The sequence below is a fragment of the Eublepharis macularius genome, chromosome 6 (assembly GCF_028583425.1).
Source record: "Eublepharis macularius isolate TG4126 chromosome 6, MPM_Emac_v1.0, whole genome shotgun sequence".
Taxonomy (NCBI): Eukaryota; Metazoa; Chordata; class Lepidosauria; order Squamata; family Eublepharidae; genus Eublepharis; species Eublepharis macularius.
In genome coordinates this window covers 76,210,247-76,230,000 of record NC_072795.1, presented here as the reverse complement: position 1 = coordinate 76,230,000, position 19,754 = coordinate 76,210,247, and the positions used below count along the sequence as shown (strand labels likewise).

The 19,754-nt window shown below is 39.4% G+C and overlaps 2 protein-coding genes across 5 annotated transcripts in view; one reads left to right on the top strand and one right to left on the bottom strand.

The window, feature by feature from the left end:
- ACSL5 (acyl-CoA synthetase long chain family member 5) overlaps nucleotides 1-19,754 on the bottom strand; it is a 55,952-nt gene that overhangs the window by 18,276 nt on the left and 17,922 nt on the right. For 2 of the 4 annotated variants that reach the window (XM_054982834.1, XM_054982835.1), the window contains exon 2: nucleotides 1,011-1,181. In XM_054982834.1, the coding sequence (XP_054838809.1) occupies nucleotides 1,011-1,166 (156 nt within the window). In that variant the 5' untranslated portion in view covers nucleotides 1,167-1,181. Of the gene's footprint in view, nucleotides 1-1,010; nucleotides 1,182-6,167; nucleotides 6,216-11,114; nucleotides 11,231-19,754 lie in introns of those variants that run through there. The other 2 variants (XM_054982836.1, XM_054982837.1) reach the window with 2 other exon arrangements.
- Nucleotides 19,301-19,754, top strand: part of LOC129332688 (guanylate cyclase 2G-like) — a 95,639-nt gene continuing 95,185 nt past the window's right edge. Inside the window, exons 1-2 of the mRNA XM_054983918.1 lie at nucleotides 19,301-19,308; nucleotides 19,396-19,669. Coding sequence (XP_054839893.1) covers nucleotides 19,301-19,308; nucleotides 19,396-19,669 — 282 coding nt within the window. The remainder of the gene's footprint in view (nucleotides 19,309-19,395; nucleotides 19,670-19,754) is intronic.

The following is a 19,754-nucleotide window of genomic DNA, read 5'->3' as shown; positions in this document are numbered from 1 at the left end:
AACCATCTGTATACACAGACTTCTTACAGTGCCTAGTGAGTGGTTTGATATCATCCCATCCATGTAGACTTGGGATGAATTGATACAAGCCTAGATGGAGTCTCTAGCAGTTTATGTAAGCTGCAGATATTATATTTAATAATCAGGTTATACATAGAATATTGGTCTGAGATCGTTCATATTTTTCATGTCAATAATTGATCTAGTAAATACTAAGTGAGATTCTCAGTTACCCATATAAGACTTCTTATATGATTTCTTTATAGAATTTGACAATGGTGCACTAGAGACTTCTCTATCGCCCTGTTCACAAGTGACAGTGAACATGTGTACAATCTTCATGTACATGCATACTTTTGCTTGTAAGAAAAAGCCAATGCATGTTCACTTTATGAATGAAACTGGAAGGCTGGTACTTGGGATAAATGTGGGGTTTCAAACACATGTTCAGCTGCACATGCACTCACTGTAACATGAGAATTACTCAAGGCACATATAAAGAAAAAACCAAATGTACACTATACAGGGATTGTGCATGTGTTCACTGTAACTTGCAAACAAGGCTTATATTCCATCAGTGATGATAGCCAAGGGGTTGTAGGAATGCTAATTGATCCCACCACAGATCAATATACCACCAGAATTTGGATCTGTTTGAAGGCATGATAAAAATAGATATGCACAGTTCTAACTAGCATAACATTGTGCTAATTCAGCAACAATGGCAAGAAGTACAAGAGCCGTAAGTGGATCTAATGACCTCTTGCCATCATCTGGAACATGGCATTGCCTTGATAATTGCCATAGTGACCAATAGGCCATTATAAAGGAATCTTAGTTTTACCCTATTTGGGGATATTACAATAACCACTGCAATTCATCCAGAGGGGCTGTTTTTTTAAATATTAGCAATAGCAACTAGATGCTATTATGTCAACTCAGCCATTCATGCACCTAGTACTCCAATTCATTTGCCAGCAATGGCTCATAAAATATATATTTGGTTTTACCTCTGTGCCAACAGACTGCTTGTTCAAGGGAACAGGGGGTTCAACTGGTTTGGGTTTGCTTATCACCCACAAGAAGACACTTGCTCCAAAAGTAACAAGACCAATCAAAGCTGGAGTTGGAAGTGGTGAAAACAAGAACTGGAGTATCCAAATCATCCTGCTGGATCAGTACTGCCAAAATAAAGACAGTCCCATTAACAACATGCAATAGACATTGATTTCCTTAGTAGTTCATAGTGATAAGTTTTTACCCAATGTCATCATGAGTTTCATGGTTCATCTCATACAATTTGTACTATAGATTTGAAGTATAGGGTCATGCTTCCATGAAATGGTCCAGGGCATTTTCATTTAGACTGTTATACAGCTGGACTGTGTATTGCAATTAGTAGTCTTCCGTATCTCCTTATTGTTGTTTATTTTCCCTCAAGAAATACATTACCAAGGAGGTGTTCTTTGTATATCTTTGATGAAGGCAGTCTCTCAGGCCCCTATACTTCTTCCACCACTCACAAGAGGCTATTGTGATGGCATAAAGTGTTTATGGGACTCCACAGATTAGATGTGTCGTGCCTACCTCTCCCTCACAGCTCTCCACTGGAGCCCCCAAAGCAAGGGACAGTCACCCTGATGCACCCAAGTACAGGGCCTTCACAGCACCAGTACTATTTTTATTTATTTATTTATTTCAGATTTGTATTCCGCCCTCCCCGCCCAGGGTGGATAACAACATATTAAAAATACAACTTAAAAAATTTATGTACATTAAAAACAACACATTTAAAACAGGATGGTGGACAGCCTTCACAGGGAGGGTTAAGATTTATACACCCCTTTTTCCAGGCCAGCAGAGGCCCAGCCTCAGCCATATGCCTGGCAGAACAACTTTGTCTTGCAGGCCCGGCAAAAAGATAGTAGATCCTGCCAGGCTCTGATTTCAACAGACAGAGTGTTCCACCAGGTGGGAGCCAGGACCAAAAAGGCCCTGGCTCTAGTTGAGGCTAGGCAGGCCTCCTTGCGGCCAGGGACCACCAACAGCTGTTTGTCCCCTGATCGAAGTGTCCTCTGGGGAATATATGAGGAGAGATGGTCCCGTAGATACGCTGGTCCCAGTCCGCACAGGGCCTTATAGGTCAATACCAGAACCTTGAATCTGATCCGGTACTCCACTGGCAACCACTGCAGCTCGCGTAAGAACGGTATTATATGCACCTTATTTGGCACTCTCGTAATAACATGCGCCGCTGCATTTTGTACCAGCTGTAATCTCCGGGTCAGGCTCAAGGGCAGCCCCGCGTAGAGCGAGTTACAGTAACCTAGCCTAGAGATGACCGTTGCTGGGATCACTGTAGTTAAGTCACGGGTTGACAGGTAAGGGACAAGTTGCCTGGTCTGCCACAGATGGAAAAAAAGAGGACCTGACAACCGCCGTGACCTGTGCCTCCATTTTCAGGGAGATATCCAAGATCACCCCCAGGCTTTTAACCCTTGAAACTGGCACTAACGGTGCCCCATCAAGGGTCAGGAGCCGGTGTCCTGAACCTAATCGCCCGTGGCTCAAGTACAAGACCTCCGTTTTCGTCGGGTTCAGTTTCAGCTAACTCTGCTTCAACCAACCAGTCACAGCTGCAAAAGTATGTTCCAGAACATCTGGGGCTGAGTCGGGCCAGCTGTCCATCATCAGATACAACTGGGCGTCATCTGCATATTGATGACACCCAAGTCCAAAACTTTGTACCAACTGGGCAAGGGGGTGCATATAGATGTTAAACAATAACGGGTAGAGTATTGCTCCCTGTGGGACCCCGCATACCAAAGGGTGGCGGGATGACCATTTCTCCCCAAGGGCCACCCCAAGCGCCAGTGAAGATTTTCCCCAGAAAGTAATGTTTCTGCCTAGCTAGGTCTAGAAGATGGTTGAGGAGGACATGTCCCAAGAACTAAGCAGCTTGAGCTATGAGAAGATTTCTAAAATTCATCTTGTCATTAGTGTTCAATCAGCTTGAAAAATTTAACCAGCAATATAAAGGCATGCTTATCTATGTCATCTGGAAGAGTCAAGTGCCAAAATCTCTTTTACCAGGTACTAAATACATTTGATGCTACTTCCAGCAGCAGAAGTATTTAACAAACTGTGCAACTCTAGTTTTCTTGGGCAAACCAAATTCAGTACTCTACAAGTGGTTTATGAAACAAATGATACATGACCAACATTTTAAAATATGAAAAACAATTTGGAATACCCTTTAAGTACTAGCTTATTTCTGAGTGAATACTTTTAGGAGGAAGTTTAATATACTTAAAATACTGTTTCATACATATGGAACTGATCAACACAGTACCACCTAACCATGGTACCCAATAGCAGGACCAGTTGTAACTTAGAACATGTTCTGATCTGTTTGTAAATGGCCCTCTACCTCCCATGCTTCCCAGAGAAAAGGCTTGCTGTTCCAGACAGTAGGATTATTTTAAGAGAACAAGAATCTCGAACATATCATTTCAGTCATTTTCAACTCTCCAAGAACATACAATGAAGCTCTAGTTGAAAAATGAACTGATTCTAGCACTGAAGCCATACATACACCTTTATTTATTATCTAGTATTCAGCTTAGTGAGAGCTATGGCTTTTGCCCTTGATATGTGTACATTAACAGGGCTGTTAATTCATAACACTTGTTCACTCACTAAATATTACAGGAAGCCCTTTCCCCTGCATTTATCATTGGTGCAAGAGGTCACTAATGCCAAGAAGAGTGCTAAAGTTCATGCAACAGCAAGTTTTACAGCACTTCTTATCACTCAAGTCTTTGTAGGTTTCAATCAGTGTTCCATTTCATGTAGTTTACTTGAACAAACCAACATTGCCCCTTGAAGCTCCAGCGAGATTTTTGATGCTAAAGCCGGCACCTCAGTTTATATATTACAGTTGCTATTAATCAAATGCTGTTTGAGATCTATTGGGTTAGTTAGCAGAAAATGTGTTTAATAGCAAGCTTGCCGATGGGATCAGAGCTCAAATATTCTATAGCCAAGTTCAAGAGGCACTAGATGGAAGGAAGAGTGTCCAGCAAGACACCCTTGCTCAGGTGATGCTGCAAAGGTTAGATGCAGCTTTTCTGATTAATGAGCATAAATTCTCCCCATAATAGGCTCAAACTGCTAGAATCTGGTAATCCCAAATTAATTATATCTGCTATGACCAAAGCAGATGAATGTATTTATTTCTTAAGAGCTTTATAATAGTCTAGAGATATTATCATTGCACAAATTAAGGTAGTGTGCAAACCACTACTCATCCACTCCTAGCTGGCTTGCCAACATAACCTGGGAGAAAAATCTTCCTTAATAGAAGTTAACTTGATGTTTTTTATTAGGTGATATTACTTATTTCCATGCCATGAAAAAACTTCAGCTGCCTGTTTTCCACACATGAAGCATCTATTAAAGAGTCAAGATATTTTTCTCCAGACCTGTTGGCAACACTAGCACCTAGCAAGGTCTCTCGGATGCCACATGAATGTGAAGCTTTTCTGCTTAAGTACAAATTTTCACTGTGTTTTGAAAGAAACAGGTTCTCTACGGATAAACACTTTAACAACAGCAGCAGCAGCTGCTTCAGCTGCTGCAGAGGTACTCAGGGAAACACTAAGAAATTACAATCACCCCTCACTTCCCCACATAGCAGATTACCTGGATTTTTATTCATGATCACATCTCTGGATAGCTTTTAAAATATGCTGCTCTTTTAAAAAAAGCAGGCAGTTCAATAATGAATTCAAAACCAACCCTTACAATGATCCTGTTTCCCACTGCTAAATAGCACACTTGCAACATACAGAGTTAAACAAACATCCTGCTGCTTCATTTCTTTTTTTATTTCGATGCTATGGGTAAAATTTCCATTTGTACTAAACTACTAATCAAATTAAAATTATCAGGTACATCAGAGAAGGCCAATGAAAAACAAACCAGAGGTTCCACTGACATATCCCCCCCCCCTTAATTCTATTCTCACAAGAACATGCTCCAATTCATATTAACAGGCTTGTAACACACAAACACAACTAACTCCCCAGTGAAATTGTCAGTCCTTGGCAAGTAAATCCCCAAGTTCTCCACAGCAATCACACAGGTGGTTTGGTTGAAGTTACTTTTATTAAAGTTCTATCAGGTTCAAAGTGTTCAGACAGTGGAATTGGCAGAAGTGACGTGAGAAAGCATGGTTAGTTATAGGTTAATGTCCCGCCCCCGGGTTAGTAGCCCATTGAAATTCTGGCGCAAACGCCAGAGACAAAAAGTATCAGAGTTTAGACTACAATAGGCAACAACAGCAAGTTGGAGATGAAATCATCCCTGTTCTCAGGGAAGATACAATTCAGACTAGCTGCATCTGGCCTCAAGGCCGTTGGCTATAGAAGTGAAAGTGTTTAACTTCAAAGCAGAGATAACACACTGAACTTCCCAATAACAGGCATGGAAAGGTACTCAAAACTCTCCAAAGGGTCAGAGCATTAATAGGTTGCCCCTAACATACCCATGGCATGTACTGCAGGCAGGCATACATGACATAAATATTCACAAGGTTTATTTAAAGGCATTCACAGTGCCATCATACAGCTTTCTGTACAGTTGAGTACACTACAGTACAGTGCTATTGTATTATTACCCTTCTCCAGATTGGGATAAATGAAGAAATAATACAAAAGTAGCAAAAGCTTCTACTTTATACCAGCTGCTTACACATCAGAAGCAAAACTAAGCTAGCACTACTTTTAGGCTATACAGGTGTATGCAGCAGAGTGTATGCAGCAGAGTGTTTCTAATACTGGGTCTGATCAGAAAACACCCAGGACAGAGTCACTGCTAAAAGTTACAAGGTCAATAACCAACCTTGGGGGCCAGTTACAATCACTTAGCCTGACCTCAGAGGGTTAGCCAGCCTTTTCAACACCTTGAAAAAAATAATAGCAGTTTGAAATTTTTTAGACAAGGAAGACACCATCTGCTACATTGTCTCAACCACTTCTACCTCTGAAGCCCATACAGCAGCCATTTTACAACAATAAAGACACTTAGATAAGCAGACCCCGTTGCAAATAGCCTGCAAATTCAAACACTCACATGCACAACAAGCCACTCAAACTCCTACTTACCCCCACACAGCATAAGCCTACAGCAAATAATGACTCACAGCCTTAAGCAACAACCACATCCAGCAGCTGCTGGGAAGAGCTCTTATAAGGAGCAGGCCTCCCTAACAGGAAGTGACTAATGGCTCTTAGGCTAGGCTGCTGCCTTGCTTAGTTGCAAGCCCCTTTGAGGGGGGGCGGCACTTACTCTTATGTGCATAGGATGAAGTAGTAACTCTTGCAAAAGCAGCAGGAAGGGAAGTGGCTAGCCACATTTAGGTCAGAAGTGTCAGAAAATAACATTGTTTAAGGATCAAGTCTTTCATACAAGTGACTTTTGATTATTATTTAATCATTGTGAAGTCCAAAGATATGATAGGGGAATACCTCATATCATGTAAAACTATCCTGAACATACTTAAGTGGTTGTAGATCCCATTATTATAACATGAAGGGGTTTATAGTTGAAATACAACCCTACTCATAAGAAAGTAGGGTTGCCAACCTCCAGGTAGTGGCTGGAGATCTCCCAGAATCACAACTGGTCTCCAGGCCACAGAGATCAGTTCACCTGGAGAAAATGGCTTCATTGGGGTGTGTGTGTGTGTGTGTGTGTGTGTGTGGAATCTACAGAATTATGCCATGCCGAGATCCTTTTCCTCCACAAACCCCACTTTCTCTAGGTTTCACCCTCCCGATCTCCAGGAATTTCCCAACTTGGAGCTGACAACCCTATAAGAAAGGCTGTCTATGTTCAATGGAGCTTATTCTCAAGGATGCGTTTCTAAAATGTCAGTGTTAATCCAATATCTAATTTCTTTTTATCTTTATATTTTATATGTGTTTATCTCCTTTAAACCAGCAAACATCTGCCTGATGTTTCTTTCACTTCACTGAGGTTAATGCAAAGCTGACAACTTGTGATTAACTCTATTTCTATACTTTTATCAGCAACTTGATATATAATAAGTGAAGCCTTTCTTCCTCTAATAGGGATTGCCAACTGCCTTGAGAAAAAAAATCTTGTCTTTTTAATAGAGGCTTAATGGAATTTACCTCCATGCATGAAAAGCTTCAGCTGCCTATTTCCACGCGTTCAGCCTCTGTTAAAGGAACAGGAAATCAATGAAGAGAAAAAAACTGAAAAGGTGTGATAAATTAAATAAATAATTAAAGAAAGAAATTATATTAACAAACAAAATTAATCCCTCCAAACAAATAGAAGTTCTGTGCATCTCTCTAATTTTAACTCGATCTCCACAAATGCCTTTACAAGTTCCCCAACAAGCACAAATTTAGTAGATGAAGCTTTTCCTGGCATGGATATAAATAGTCCTGTCCCTTTAACAGAGGCTTATCTGTGGGAATTAGTGCTGAAGCTTTTCATGGCATGGAGGTAAATAATATCACCTGGTAAATAACATTCCATTAAGCCTTTGTTAAAGGGGCAGGACATCTTTTTCCTTTTTACTACTATCTACAAACATATTGAAAAAGAAAACATGAACTTACTGGCATTGAACAAGATTAGGGTCCAGTAGCACCCTAGAGACCAATTAGACTTCCTGAGTGTGAACTTTCAAGAGTCAAAGCTCCCTTCATCAGATACAAAGGGAGCTTTGACTCTTGAAAGCTCACATCCTGGAAATCTAGTTCTCTAAGGAGCTACTTCTTGCTCTTCTATTACAGACCAACACAGCTACCCATTGAACTGGGATTGCTGACCTTACTGAGCCTTCTCCACTGCCACCAATACGGATTTTTATATACAGGGTTAACAGAAACAGATCAGCTATACTTGTATCCATTAAATATGAAGGCTACATGACCACTGCCAAAAATCTGACTACCTCACAATGTATAATGATTTGCCAAACTAAGTATAAATTTCTTGGATGATGCAGAGGGTGTACTTCAAGCATTAGTGAAGCAATTAGCAAAGTGAAATGTTCAAAGAACAATCTAATGTTCAAAAGACTGGAATAAAACAATAGGGAATAAAACAACTAACTGGCTGACTTAAGAAATATGAAACATCTCCATCTAATTCAAAATTGACCAGATTGCTTTGGAATAGTCCTAATGTAGAGAAGTGATCTGTTTTATAATATAGGTGGAGAAAAGGAAACTTTGGTATCAGCATCCACTCTTAACATAGGACCCGCCATCCAAAGCTTTGCTGTACAACTACATGATGATGCACTGCTTTAAAACTTTATCTCAATGGATTTAGTCATGTTGGAAGCCAAGCACCATAAAAGTGTTGCCAATTTCCTCACATGTGCATAAATGTCAAAAAAAAATGTACTCTGAAGAGTAAATGATCAACAATGAACAAACTGTGTATGGTGGAATTAGTGCAGTACTTGCAGGATACATATATCTGCAGTGAAGTATTACCTGTCTTTAAGGAAATAAATCTTGCAATAGTAATTACTTGGCCTGTGTGAGACATGGGAATATAGACTGAAGAACAAGCAGTCAACAGGACAAGTTTATAGGACCATCTAATTTCATTAGTCTCTGGACAGATCATTCATGTCATGACAGTATTCTAAGGTTCAAAGAAGGTGTTTGTGGTATAATTAAAAATGTGTGTTTATCATTTTTTACCTGATTCATGTGTGGCTGTTTTGCAAAGAGACCTTGTCAATGAATTCCTGAAATTTATATTTTTATTTATTTATTTATAGTCCACCTTTCTCAGTGAGATTTAAGGCGGATTACATAGTATCAGTACAGTAAATTTCAAAGACGTTTCAATAAATAGAGATATAAAACCAGCAGGAATCCAATAGAGAACTGAAGAAATACCGAAATGGAGAATAATCAATTCTAAGACTGACATTAAACAACATAGGAACTACCCAGTAGGATTATACTCACAGCAACAGTAGTAAAGTATAGACTCCCTGTCCTTTTACTAATGGTCTCTTTGAGACCACATCCTTACAGTACAGCCTTCCTATCCTCATGAATCATTCAGTTTTGCATAATCTCTGGAAAGCCAGGAGAGTGGGAGAATTCCTGACCAGGTAGGCAATTCCATAAGGCAGAGGCCACCAAAAAGAATGCATGTGTACGGGCAGCTCTTGATTTTACCCATATAATAAGGTGGCATGTGCAGAAAGCCCTGTTTAGATATGTGTATCCTGCAAGTATTGCCCCAGTTCTACTGTAACAGCACTGTGCATAGTTTTTCGATAGAAAGATACCTTGATGTATCCTGTAATGTACCTTGGTTAGGAAAGTTACTTGATTTAAAAGCATATGAATTGCATCATTATATATAGAGAGATCTGATTTGACATGGTGTATACTGTGTGGTATGGTTCAAGTTATACTCTGGGAATGCCGCACAATCCATTATCATCACCCAGTTCCTTAACAAGAGATTAATATTCGAAGGATTTACAGCAGGCATTTCTAGGATTATAATACCTATTCAATGAAGTGAAGAAATAGATTGACAAAGTTAATCTGCTATCCAAAAATAGCCTACTACAAGACAAGTCTCAAAGAGAAAACACCTCTGGTATCCTACATCTCCCAGCTCAGCTAGTCCAAAATATCATCAATGATCTAAAAAGTGACCTTTGAGAATAATACTTTTCTTTGACAGGCCGCATGTGGCAGGCTTTTCCTAGTTTTACAGGAAGCCCCCCTCCAAAAATAGATTCTAACCAATAACAGAGAGGCATCTAACAAACATACAAAAATAGGTCCTGTACCCTGCGACAAACCAAGATGCTAACTTAATATTCAGGCAGTATCATTACAGGAGCGAATGACATCAGCTATAACATCTTGGGCTCATCCATCGTTAATATGACATATGCCATCACATGTCAACACTGTCCTTTTGTACACTATATAGAACAAACAGAACAGTCCCTGTGTAAACAAACAAAGCAAATAGACACAAATTTGATATTAAAAATTGCAGTAGTCAGAAACCAGTAGAAGAACACTTTAGACTCCTAGAAAACTCTTGTGTCTGAGATGAAAGTCACACTTGTGCAACAAAAGAACATTGAAGAAAGGCTGTAGCACAATACTGCTGCTGAATTTACATTTCAGACTGATCTTCCTGCATTCAGTGGCTCTTTGACCTGGATATTTGTTTTACATATCTTTACATAAAATGACTGCATGGTGAGGCACCACTTGATAGATTTGAAGAATTAGACCCTAGTGCATGACAGCTCATGCTGGATTTTTTTAAAAAAGGCTTTAAGGTGCCACAAGAGTCTTAGTTTTTGCTGCATCAGACTAACATGGAATTATATATATATATATATATATATATATATATATATATATATATATATATATATATATATATATATATATATATATATATATATCCCTATGGGATTATATATATATAAATACTGTATAATCCACCTAGAGTCTCAGTGATGAAGGTAGGCTATAAATAATGCAAATAAAATTAGTAAATAAAACAGAGTTGCACACAAGTTTCGTGTGCAAATTAACATTTGATAGTCAATATTAAGCATGTCAAAGCAACAGATAAGACTGCAGGTGGGGCTATGTAGCAGTCAGGAGTGTATTTGCCTCTACCTAAGAGAGGGATGTTATGGATACAAGCAATTGGTCATTGAGATAAGCAAAGCTATCCCTTGTTTGTTAGATCATTGGCTCATCACTGGAAACTCTATGTTTACGATACCACCCTAAGCAGAGCCACACCCTTCTAAATCCATGGATTTTAATAGGATTAGGAGGGTGTAGCTGCCTGGGATGGCATTGTCTTGTATTCTTTTTTTTAAAAATTATATTTTTAATTTTTTTTTCCAGATAAGAAAGAAACATTTCTTAATATTTCAGCGCAAAAATAATTTCAAATCTAGCTATGCCAGTGATCAAGCTACCACCTACTACAATCCACAATATTTTTAAAAAAGGAAAGGTAATTATTTGGTAGAGATTCATTACAAGGCTTACCTTCTTCCTGTTACACAAAAAGGTATGTAAGAGTTTGCCCTCCTGAGCTCCAAACTGAGGTTTAAAAACTGCTGATTTAACAAACTGCTCCTGTTACTGCACTATACCTCGTATCACCGCTCAAGCCACTTTAATAAACTGACAACATTGCACCTGAGCAATCTTTGAACCTGTCTTGTGATAGGTTCAAAGGTAGAACTTACCTGATCAAACAGTGGGAGTAATTGGGGCTGGTGTAAAATGCAAGTTTAGCAATAGGATACAGAGGCAATGCTTACGCAATACTTTTACAAAATCATAGCACGCCTAAGAGCCTAATTGCTGGCTCTAAAAAATGCAGCATACTTCAGATTAGAAGAAGCCTTCTGCTGTTTATTCAGTGGGAAACTTCTTCTGGAAAGTATGGCTACACTGAACTCAACAACCAACCAACCAAACTTTTTTGTGTAATGTTTATAATGCTTAGTTCCCATAAGCTCTGAGGAAGTTTCAGAACACTTAAACAAAAATCCAATGTGAGGGCCTTTGGTATACTGTTTGTGATCCCTTATGGAACGGCAAAACACATATCTAGTTCTCAGGCACTACAAAGCTGAGCAGCCATTGTTATTAGAAGTAAATTATGAGGGCTGTCCCATGGGAAGTCTCAAAATAAGGAATACATTGTGAGACCATAAGAAAATGCATCAGAACATTGCCTATATATGATTAGAATATATCACTATCACCTTTATTTACTGTATTTAATATTGCTTTTTGCAGTTTTATGGCATATATTTTTAGATGAATATTACCGAAATAAACGAGGAACAAGAGGCAAGGGTACAGAGAGGATTGTATTCACATCTGTCAGCAGATGGCGATGAGAGTCATGGACTTTCCCTGCTTTCCCATCCTTGCAGATGTTCCTTTTGGTTCTGGGCATTGCAGGACCCATCTATGGTCACACAGGTCAGTTGAATTTCCTGTCATTTTCATCAGCGGCACTAATGGAATGGAGAGCAATTTTGCCCCCTTTCCATGCCTCCTTGCAACTTTCCAATCTGCATGGCTATTATATATGGATCCCACAACCCCAGGAATCAATGTCCCTGTACTGTCCAGTATTTGTGTTTTGCTGTCCAGGACATAAATTGAGGAAAAAACAGTCATACAAATGTCCAGTATTTTCTAATTAAGAAAGGGGGAGGTACAGGTTCATTGTCTGTGTTTCCAGGCTCTCCCCAGTGGTGCAAAGTATGTGTCCCCTGTGAAACAAGATGGGCAGTTAACTTCTGCTCATTGAGAAATATTAAGATACAAACATTACTAAAAAGACTATTTTGTTCTGGAGTAACCAGCCACCTCTACAACCACTATGTATTAGCAAGATCATATGCCATTATATCAGTTATAAGTCTGACTTACTCTAAATCACTACAAGTGAATTTTGGTTGTATGAAAGTGCCATTAATATTTCTCCCAGCAGTTCTCCTGAAGTGAACTCAAGCTTTTTTGTGGTCACCTGGAAATCCACTGGCAGGGCATTGTTGCATATTTGGATTTTCAAATATATATATTCAATTAATTAATTAATTAATTTTGCTGTAAAATTTGGAAATAGGACACAAAACACTAAAAACACTAGGATACAAAACACTAAAAACACAATAGGATACAAAACACTACACTGGGATTTCAATCCCAGCTTAGCTTCAATATTATATACCTTCGCTTTAGTGTGAGGAAAATGCAAAGTTAGGTAAGCAGGGAGGTGTAGTGCTCAGTTTTCCTCACCGATAAACACTATTTTTATTTTAAAATAAACAGCTACCCACTCATAACTTTTTCCGCATGTGATGAACATAAACATGAAGATCCTCCCTTCATGTCATGTCTAGTTTAAATCATAGTTTAATTAACCAAAACCATTTCTCTCTCTTTTCCCCCAACTGGAGCTAATAGCAGCTTAGGGACGGATAGTTTTTACTAGGAAAAACAGTCCTGTTTTCTCTTTGATCTTCTTGAACTATAAATGAGACAAAGAGGTACCAGAATAAGGGCAAGATTCAAAGATGTTTAAATAATATTATACAGTCATTAATTTTTTTAAAAATGAATAATTATATTAGTTATATAAAAATTATGGAAGTTTCAGTTAATTATCTTCAATCTAAATGTATAGCTCTGACCTTGATAGCCCAGGTGAGCCTAATCTCATCAGATCTCAGAAGCTAAGCAGGGTCAGCCTTGGTTAGTAACTGGATGGGAGATCTCCAATGAAGATCAGGGTTGCAGAGCCAGGTAATGGCAAACCATCTCTGTTAGTGTCTTACCATGAAAACCATGCAGGAGTTAGCTGTAACTTGAGGCACTTTCTGTCTAAGTTATTGATAATTAAGCAGCCTAATTGTATAACAGTAATGACATTAAGAACAAGTCAAAACTAAATGTTTTGGGTCACCACCCAATTGCCAATTTGACCTGTTTGCTGTACTTACATATCACAAAATTGACATCAGATAATCTATGGTTAGTATCATAATATGGGAACATACTATGAACTTCCTTTACATGCTGTTTTTATGACATGTAAACCACTGTGTCACCTTTAAAAGTTTTTTCTTCATTTATACCCCACCTTTCTCCTCAATGGGGACCTACAGCAGCTTACATTATTGCCCTCTCTATTTTATCCTCAGACCAAACCTGTGAGGTAGGTTAGGTTGAGAGTATGTAACTGTCACAAGGTCACTGAGCAAGCCTCCATGGCAGAGAGTTGAACCTGGTTAGTCAGATCCTTGTCCATCATTATAGCCAGCCACTATACCACAGCAAAGCTCACATCTCTTTCCAATAACAGTAAGGTAATATCAGAGCCCAAGGAGCTTCTCACCTGAGAAGGGAGACCGCGCTACTCTGAAATGACAATTTTAATGTTGAATTGGTTACCTTAGACAACCTACTAAAGTACTTTCAAATCATACAATTCTGTGACTGTATGATAAACCTCTAGCCCGTATCATGAGGTTCTTATAGCACTGTGTGGCACAGTAGCATCAAGACTAGACTACTGTAATGCACTCTACATACATCTTCCCTCAAAATGAACTTGGAGACTTCAGCTGGTGCAGAATGCTGCAACTAATTTACTCTCAGGAGCTAAGTGGAGTTGAGCATGTGTATCACTCCCAATCTGCAGCCACTCCATTGGCTTCCCATCAGTTACCTGGCTCAAGTCAAGGGTATGACTATTGCATTCAAAGCCCTTTCATGGTCTCTGCTCCTCATATCTGTGCAATGTATTCTCTCCTTATGTTCCACCACAGCAACTTCGCTCTTCTGAACAGGGTCTTCTGCAGATACCACCCTGCAGTTGGTCAAAACCAACAGCTGCTCGCACATGTGCTTCCTCTGTGGTAGCTCCCACTTTCAGGAATGGTGTGCCTGAGGTGATCAGGAAGGCTCCCACTCTCCTGGCTCTGTAAACTATGCAAAACTGGACAGCTTTCTACCCTGATTATAGGTTGTAAGAATTAGCCCAGAGAGATGCCTTGGTAGGGACAGGGACTAAACACTACACTATTGGGTACTATCTGCTGATGTCCCTACTAGGGCATTTCCATGCTGCCAAACATGCTATGGAGCGGAATAAATAAACTGACACCACACCACCATTGCATGGAAGAGACGCAGAGTGAAAATAGCCAAGCCAATTGCATTGGTTTGAAACTGACTTCTTGAAAAATGAGGAGTAAGTCTGGTGTGCAGAAGGAGTCTCAGCCATGGCTGCAGCCAGGGTGAGACTACTGGGGTGGTGCACAGAGAACCCTATATGTGCTACCCTGAACTTCTTGGGAAAAGAGTGGGGGAAAGGGGTGTATGCCTCCTAATTTTAAAAAACAATATATTTTAATTTGTAATATGGTCACTTCTGTTTAAATAATGGAAATTTTATTTTCTTTTAGAATACAAAATGTCTCTAAAGAAATCCCCATTTAACTTATTATAGTATTTCTCAAGTAGATAAAAGGGAAAGTTAAAGCGGGGATGACTAGCTTTTATTTTTTTCCTGTGTATGAAGTGTGTTGAGAGGTATAAAGCTTCATCTGTCTTTAATGTGTAAAACAGACAGCTATGTTTGGTCAACCAATTGTACGTCAGTGCTGTCCCTTAAATGCAAATTGGCTGGTGAGAACATAAGAAAAACCCTACTGGATCAGACCAGTGGTCCATCTACTCTAGCATTCTGTTTCATACAGGTGGCAACCAGTTGCCCTAGAGGGCCACCATAACAGCACATAGAGGCTGAGGCTTTCCCCTGATGTTGCCTCTTAGGAAAGGTATTCAGAGGTTTACTGCCTCTGGATATAGATGTTCCCTTTAATCATCATGGCTAGTAGCCACTGATGGACCTCTCCGCCATGAATCTGTTTAGTCCCCTTTTAAAACCATCTATGATAGTGACCATCACTACATTCACTTGGCAGTTAATGCCATAATTTAATTACTCATTGGATAAAAAGTATTTCCTTTTGTCTGTCCTGAATGTATTGTGCATCAACCTCATTGGGTGAGGGTCTAGCTTTACCTGGAAATGTTTCAGCCTCTCTAGTGAAAAAGGTCCTGTCTATGGTCCTGATTGCAGTTTCCACCCCCCCCCCCCTTAATTGGTATATAATAAGCCAACACTGTTCATAGTGATAGGAAATACAAGCGAGGGACCCATGAAGACTAGCGGGGTCATCTCATTTCCCCCTCCCTCACCATGACCTCTTTCCTTACCTTGCCCCATAGCCTTCCCCCCTTTCCTGCTTGCTTCTTTCCTTCTCACCCACCTTTGTCTAGCCCCTCTTCACCTCCCCCACCTCAGCAGCCTCTCCCATATGACCCAGTTGTATGTTGCTGGGCCCAGTTGCATGATGGGGAACCTGCAAGGACTTAAGGGGGGGTACTTGTATCTCCTGTATCTCCTTCCTCACACTATTTCCACTTTCCCTCCTCCTGGCAACCTCCATATGCTCACCTTTCTCTTCATCCTTCTGTTCTTCAAACACTAAACAACCTTTTATCTGCCCCCCGCCATCTTCACCTATATTTCTGAATTTACTACATTTATATACTCCCTTTCTCTATAACGGAGACTCAAAGCAGCTTACATCATTCTCATTTTCTTCATATCTTTCTCACAACTCTAAGAGGTAGGTTACGCAGATGGGTGTGTGACTGGATCAAAGTCACCCAATGAGCTTCCACAGCCAAGAGGTGATTTGATCCTGGATCTTCCAGATCCTAATATGAAACTCCAACCACTAAATTACTCTGGCTTGGGAGGGGGGCAAGCAGCCAGGCCTAGGTGAATCATGCAAGTCAAGTGGTATCAAGTTGTCAAATGGTTGCTTCTGGGCCTGGCCCCAATGAGTCCTCCCTCAAAAGCCCAAACACCCCTGACCCCTGGAAAGAGCCCTGCCCCCTTCCCCTGTCTTTTCCTAACAGAAACCAACCCTGGAATGTTGGCTAAACTGTTAAGGTTGCCTAGCAATAGCCACTGAGGCCATCTGATTAAAGCTGAAAGCTTTTCATTTAAAGCTGAAAGCTTTTCTGATTTTTCTGCAAAGCTGGGGCATTTTTCAGGTATATAGGAAAATCTGTCTTGTCTGTGCATGGTTCCAGTCTCTGGATTTAAGTATCTCAAATCAGGGCTACTTGGCTATTAGTATATAAGATATGGGCTGTGGCCTCTATATCACCAAAAGTTCTAATCCTGAATAGGAAAGGAGATAATGGTCATAGAGAAGGAGAAAGCTCTAGAAAACCACTTTAAAGCACTAGGAAGGCCTACACATGAAAGAGGCCACACACTAGACTTAATATTTTGCACTGAGCCTTTGAGGGAAAACCTTGGCTCAATATTGGAAATTCGACCTGAACCATGGTCAGACCATCATCTGCTGAGGGCAAAAGTGGATATAGCCCCAACACCCCTCAAAATAGGAGGTTTAGTTAAAATGATTCACCCACAAAGGCTCATAGACCCTTCCAGATTCAGAACATTTTGAACAACAGAAACTAAAGATTTTACTATCAGGCAAGATTTTTAAAATGCGCAAGCGATCTAGCCACTAGAGCAGAGTATTAAATAAATAAATAAATAAATAAATCTATGCATTACAAATTACTTATAAAATAGTTGTTGTAGATTTTCCGGGCTGTATACTTATAAAATACTTTGATGTATGGCTTGTAGGGTGTAAGTTACAGGGAAAGGAAATTCTTCTCTGGCTTAGATAGGAAATTTGACCCAGCGAAGGATTCTCTAGTCCCCTTTTCCCACCCAGTTCATCTGTTTTCCCTATGGATTGTGGCACAGTGGGCCAAGCTACACATGACGAATGACACTTGAACGGCAAGTGGATTGAGTGGAGGGCAAGTGAACAGGGAGAAATACACTTGCCATTCAAGAGTCATTCGTCATGTGTAGCTTGGCCCTGAGAGGCAACTGAAAACATAAAAAATTGTTGCAGTGTCATCATCTTCCTTTATTCTTCCATTTCCTCCTTTCCTCCTTAACTATTCTCTACTTATATCTATTCTCCACGATTAGAAGGTAACTGTAGTGATATCTCACTAGAGCAGGGAAATGTGGTATACAGGCAGGTAGAACAATTGTATGGAATAATGTTTGCAAACTCTTATGTGGAATTTGCAATCTACTATGGCCCCATCACCGCTTCCCATGCTTTCCACTTAGCATTGAAGATCTGAAACAGCAGCATGCAAAGCTTTCCCTGGCATGCATGTGTGCCAACAAAAGGGAGTGCCAAGGAGTTTGAAGAGATTTTAAATACTCAGTATGGATACTGAAATTATAAGCACTCACCTTAGTGGACTTGGACTTCGGAATTATTCAGTGAATAAAAAACTTAGGGTTCAAAGGGAAGGATATCTGACGTGTAATATTCATATATAAACATCTGAAAAGTGCTTGGAAATGTCTAAGTCATCATACTTTTATCACTAGTAAAGGACAGTAACAAATGCAGCAGTTTTTCATCAGAGTTGTTTATTCTTAAAGCCACAAAAAAGCCACTCATTAACCAATTCCCAAACTTTGCTGTAGATAATTACCAAATGCACATGCTTCCAACTTAAATTCAATTTAATGTTCTAAGTTCACATTTTCATTCATAAATGACCCCTGACATTTTAGTCCTGTTTCCTTAAAAAAAGACATTGATTTCCACAGAATCGGAAAAAAACAAAGATGTCATCATAAATAGAAATTCTGTAATTTTAGACCCAAGTTTAGAAAATCAAACCTTGATTTTAACAAAAAAGGATCTTAATTTATTACTTGTGCTTTGAGTCACAAGTTTATTGATCATTTCACCGTGTATATTTATGAAACAGAAGTCTATCCTTTGACGCTTGAGTTTTGAAGTTTTCCTACTGGATTGCTCTTTTATCAACCGTATGATACAAAAAGGAGTCTTTTAACACCTTATACACTAAACACATTTCTTGTGGCATAGCTTTCATTGGCTACACACCACTTCATCAGTTGCACAAAAAGAACTTCATAATATAATGAAGAGGCCACAAGAGTAAGTGAGAGAGAGAGAGAGAAGCTGAAACAAACGAACAGCTACTTCACTGCCATTTATAACTACATGGAAGTACAAGCAGAGTTATTGCATCCATGCAAACATCAAATTTTGCCCAAATATATTATTCTGAAACAAGATCTGTATGTTTTAAAAGAACTGTTGGGTCACCCACATAGTACCACTCAATTCTTGTTCAAGTCACAAGTGAAGTTATTATTTACAAGATAATAATAACCAGTTGCTTTTAGTACCCTGAAGCTTTCCCTAAAGCTTTTCCTAAACACAATGTGCAATCTTTCATTTAAATATCAACTAACAGTTTAAAAAAATTCAAGAAAAGGTTAAGCAAGTAAAAGCAGCAATTAACATTATTTCTGCAAAGTATCAGAGTAGGCTTATGTCATATCACTCAACCAAGGATATTGAAAAGATTAATGTAGAATAGATGCTGTGTGATGGTGACCAAAAATTCTGTTAATTAAAGCTGTTTGATGAATGTCACACCCTGGGTAGAGGTGTTGCTATTGTCATCTGATGGAGTAATATAAGAAGAAAGGACAATGAAAATTTGCAACTTCCAGCAATTGCTTCCTTACAAAGATGCAGCGGTACATAAGCAAACACAGGCAGAATTTCTTTTGCATTTCTTTTTGCTCACTAATTTTGTTTTCTCTTGCAAACTATGCTACTAATAGAGTAAGTAACTTAGAAAAGTCCAAACTTGTAGTGGCCTTTCAAGCTCCTTGGAATATTTCCCACCCCCTTAGTGCCCAAAGGTTAAATTCAGCTCTCCAGATTGCCATTGATAAAGTCAATGGGGATCCATCTTACATAGGCAACTACAGCTTGGAGTTTGTTTATGCTGACTGTGGCTGCGAGGCCAAGAAATCCCTTCAGTCTTTCATCACTCAGTATCAAAAGGAACACATCTCTGCTTTGTTTGGACCTGTTTGCTCAGAAGCTGCTGAGGTAGAGTATAAATTCTCACTTTTTTTGTCAATTGTGCTGGCTTTTATTCTGAATAATTTTTCATTTATATACAGCTGTCTTTAGA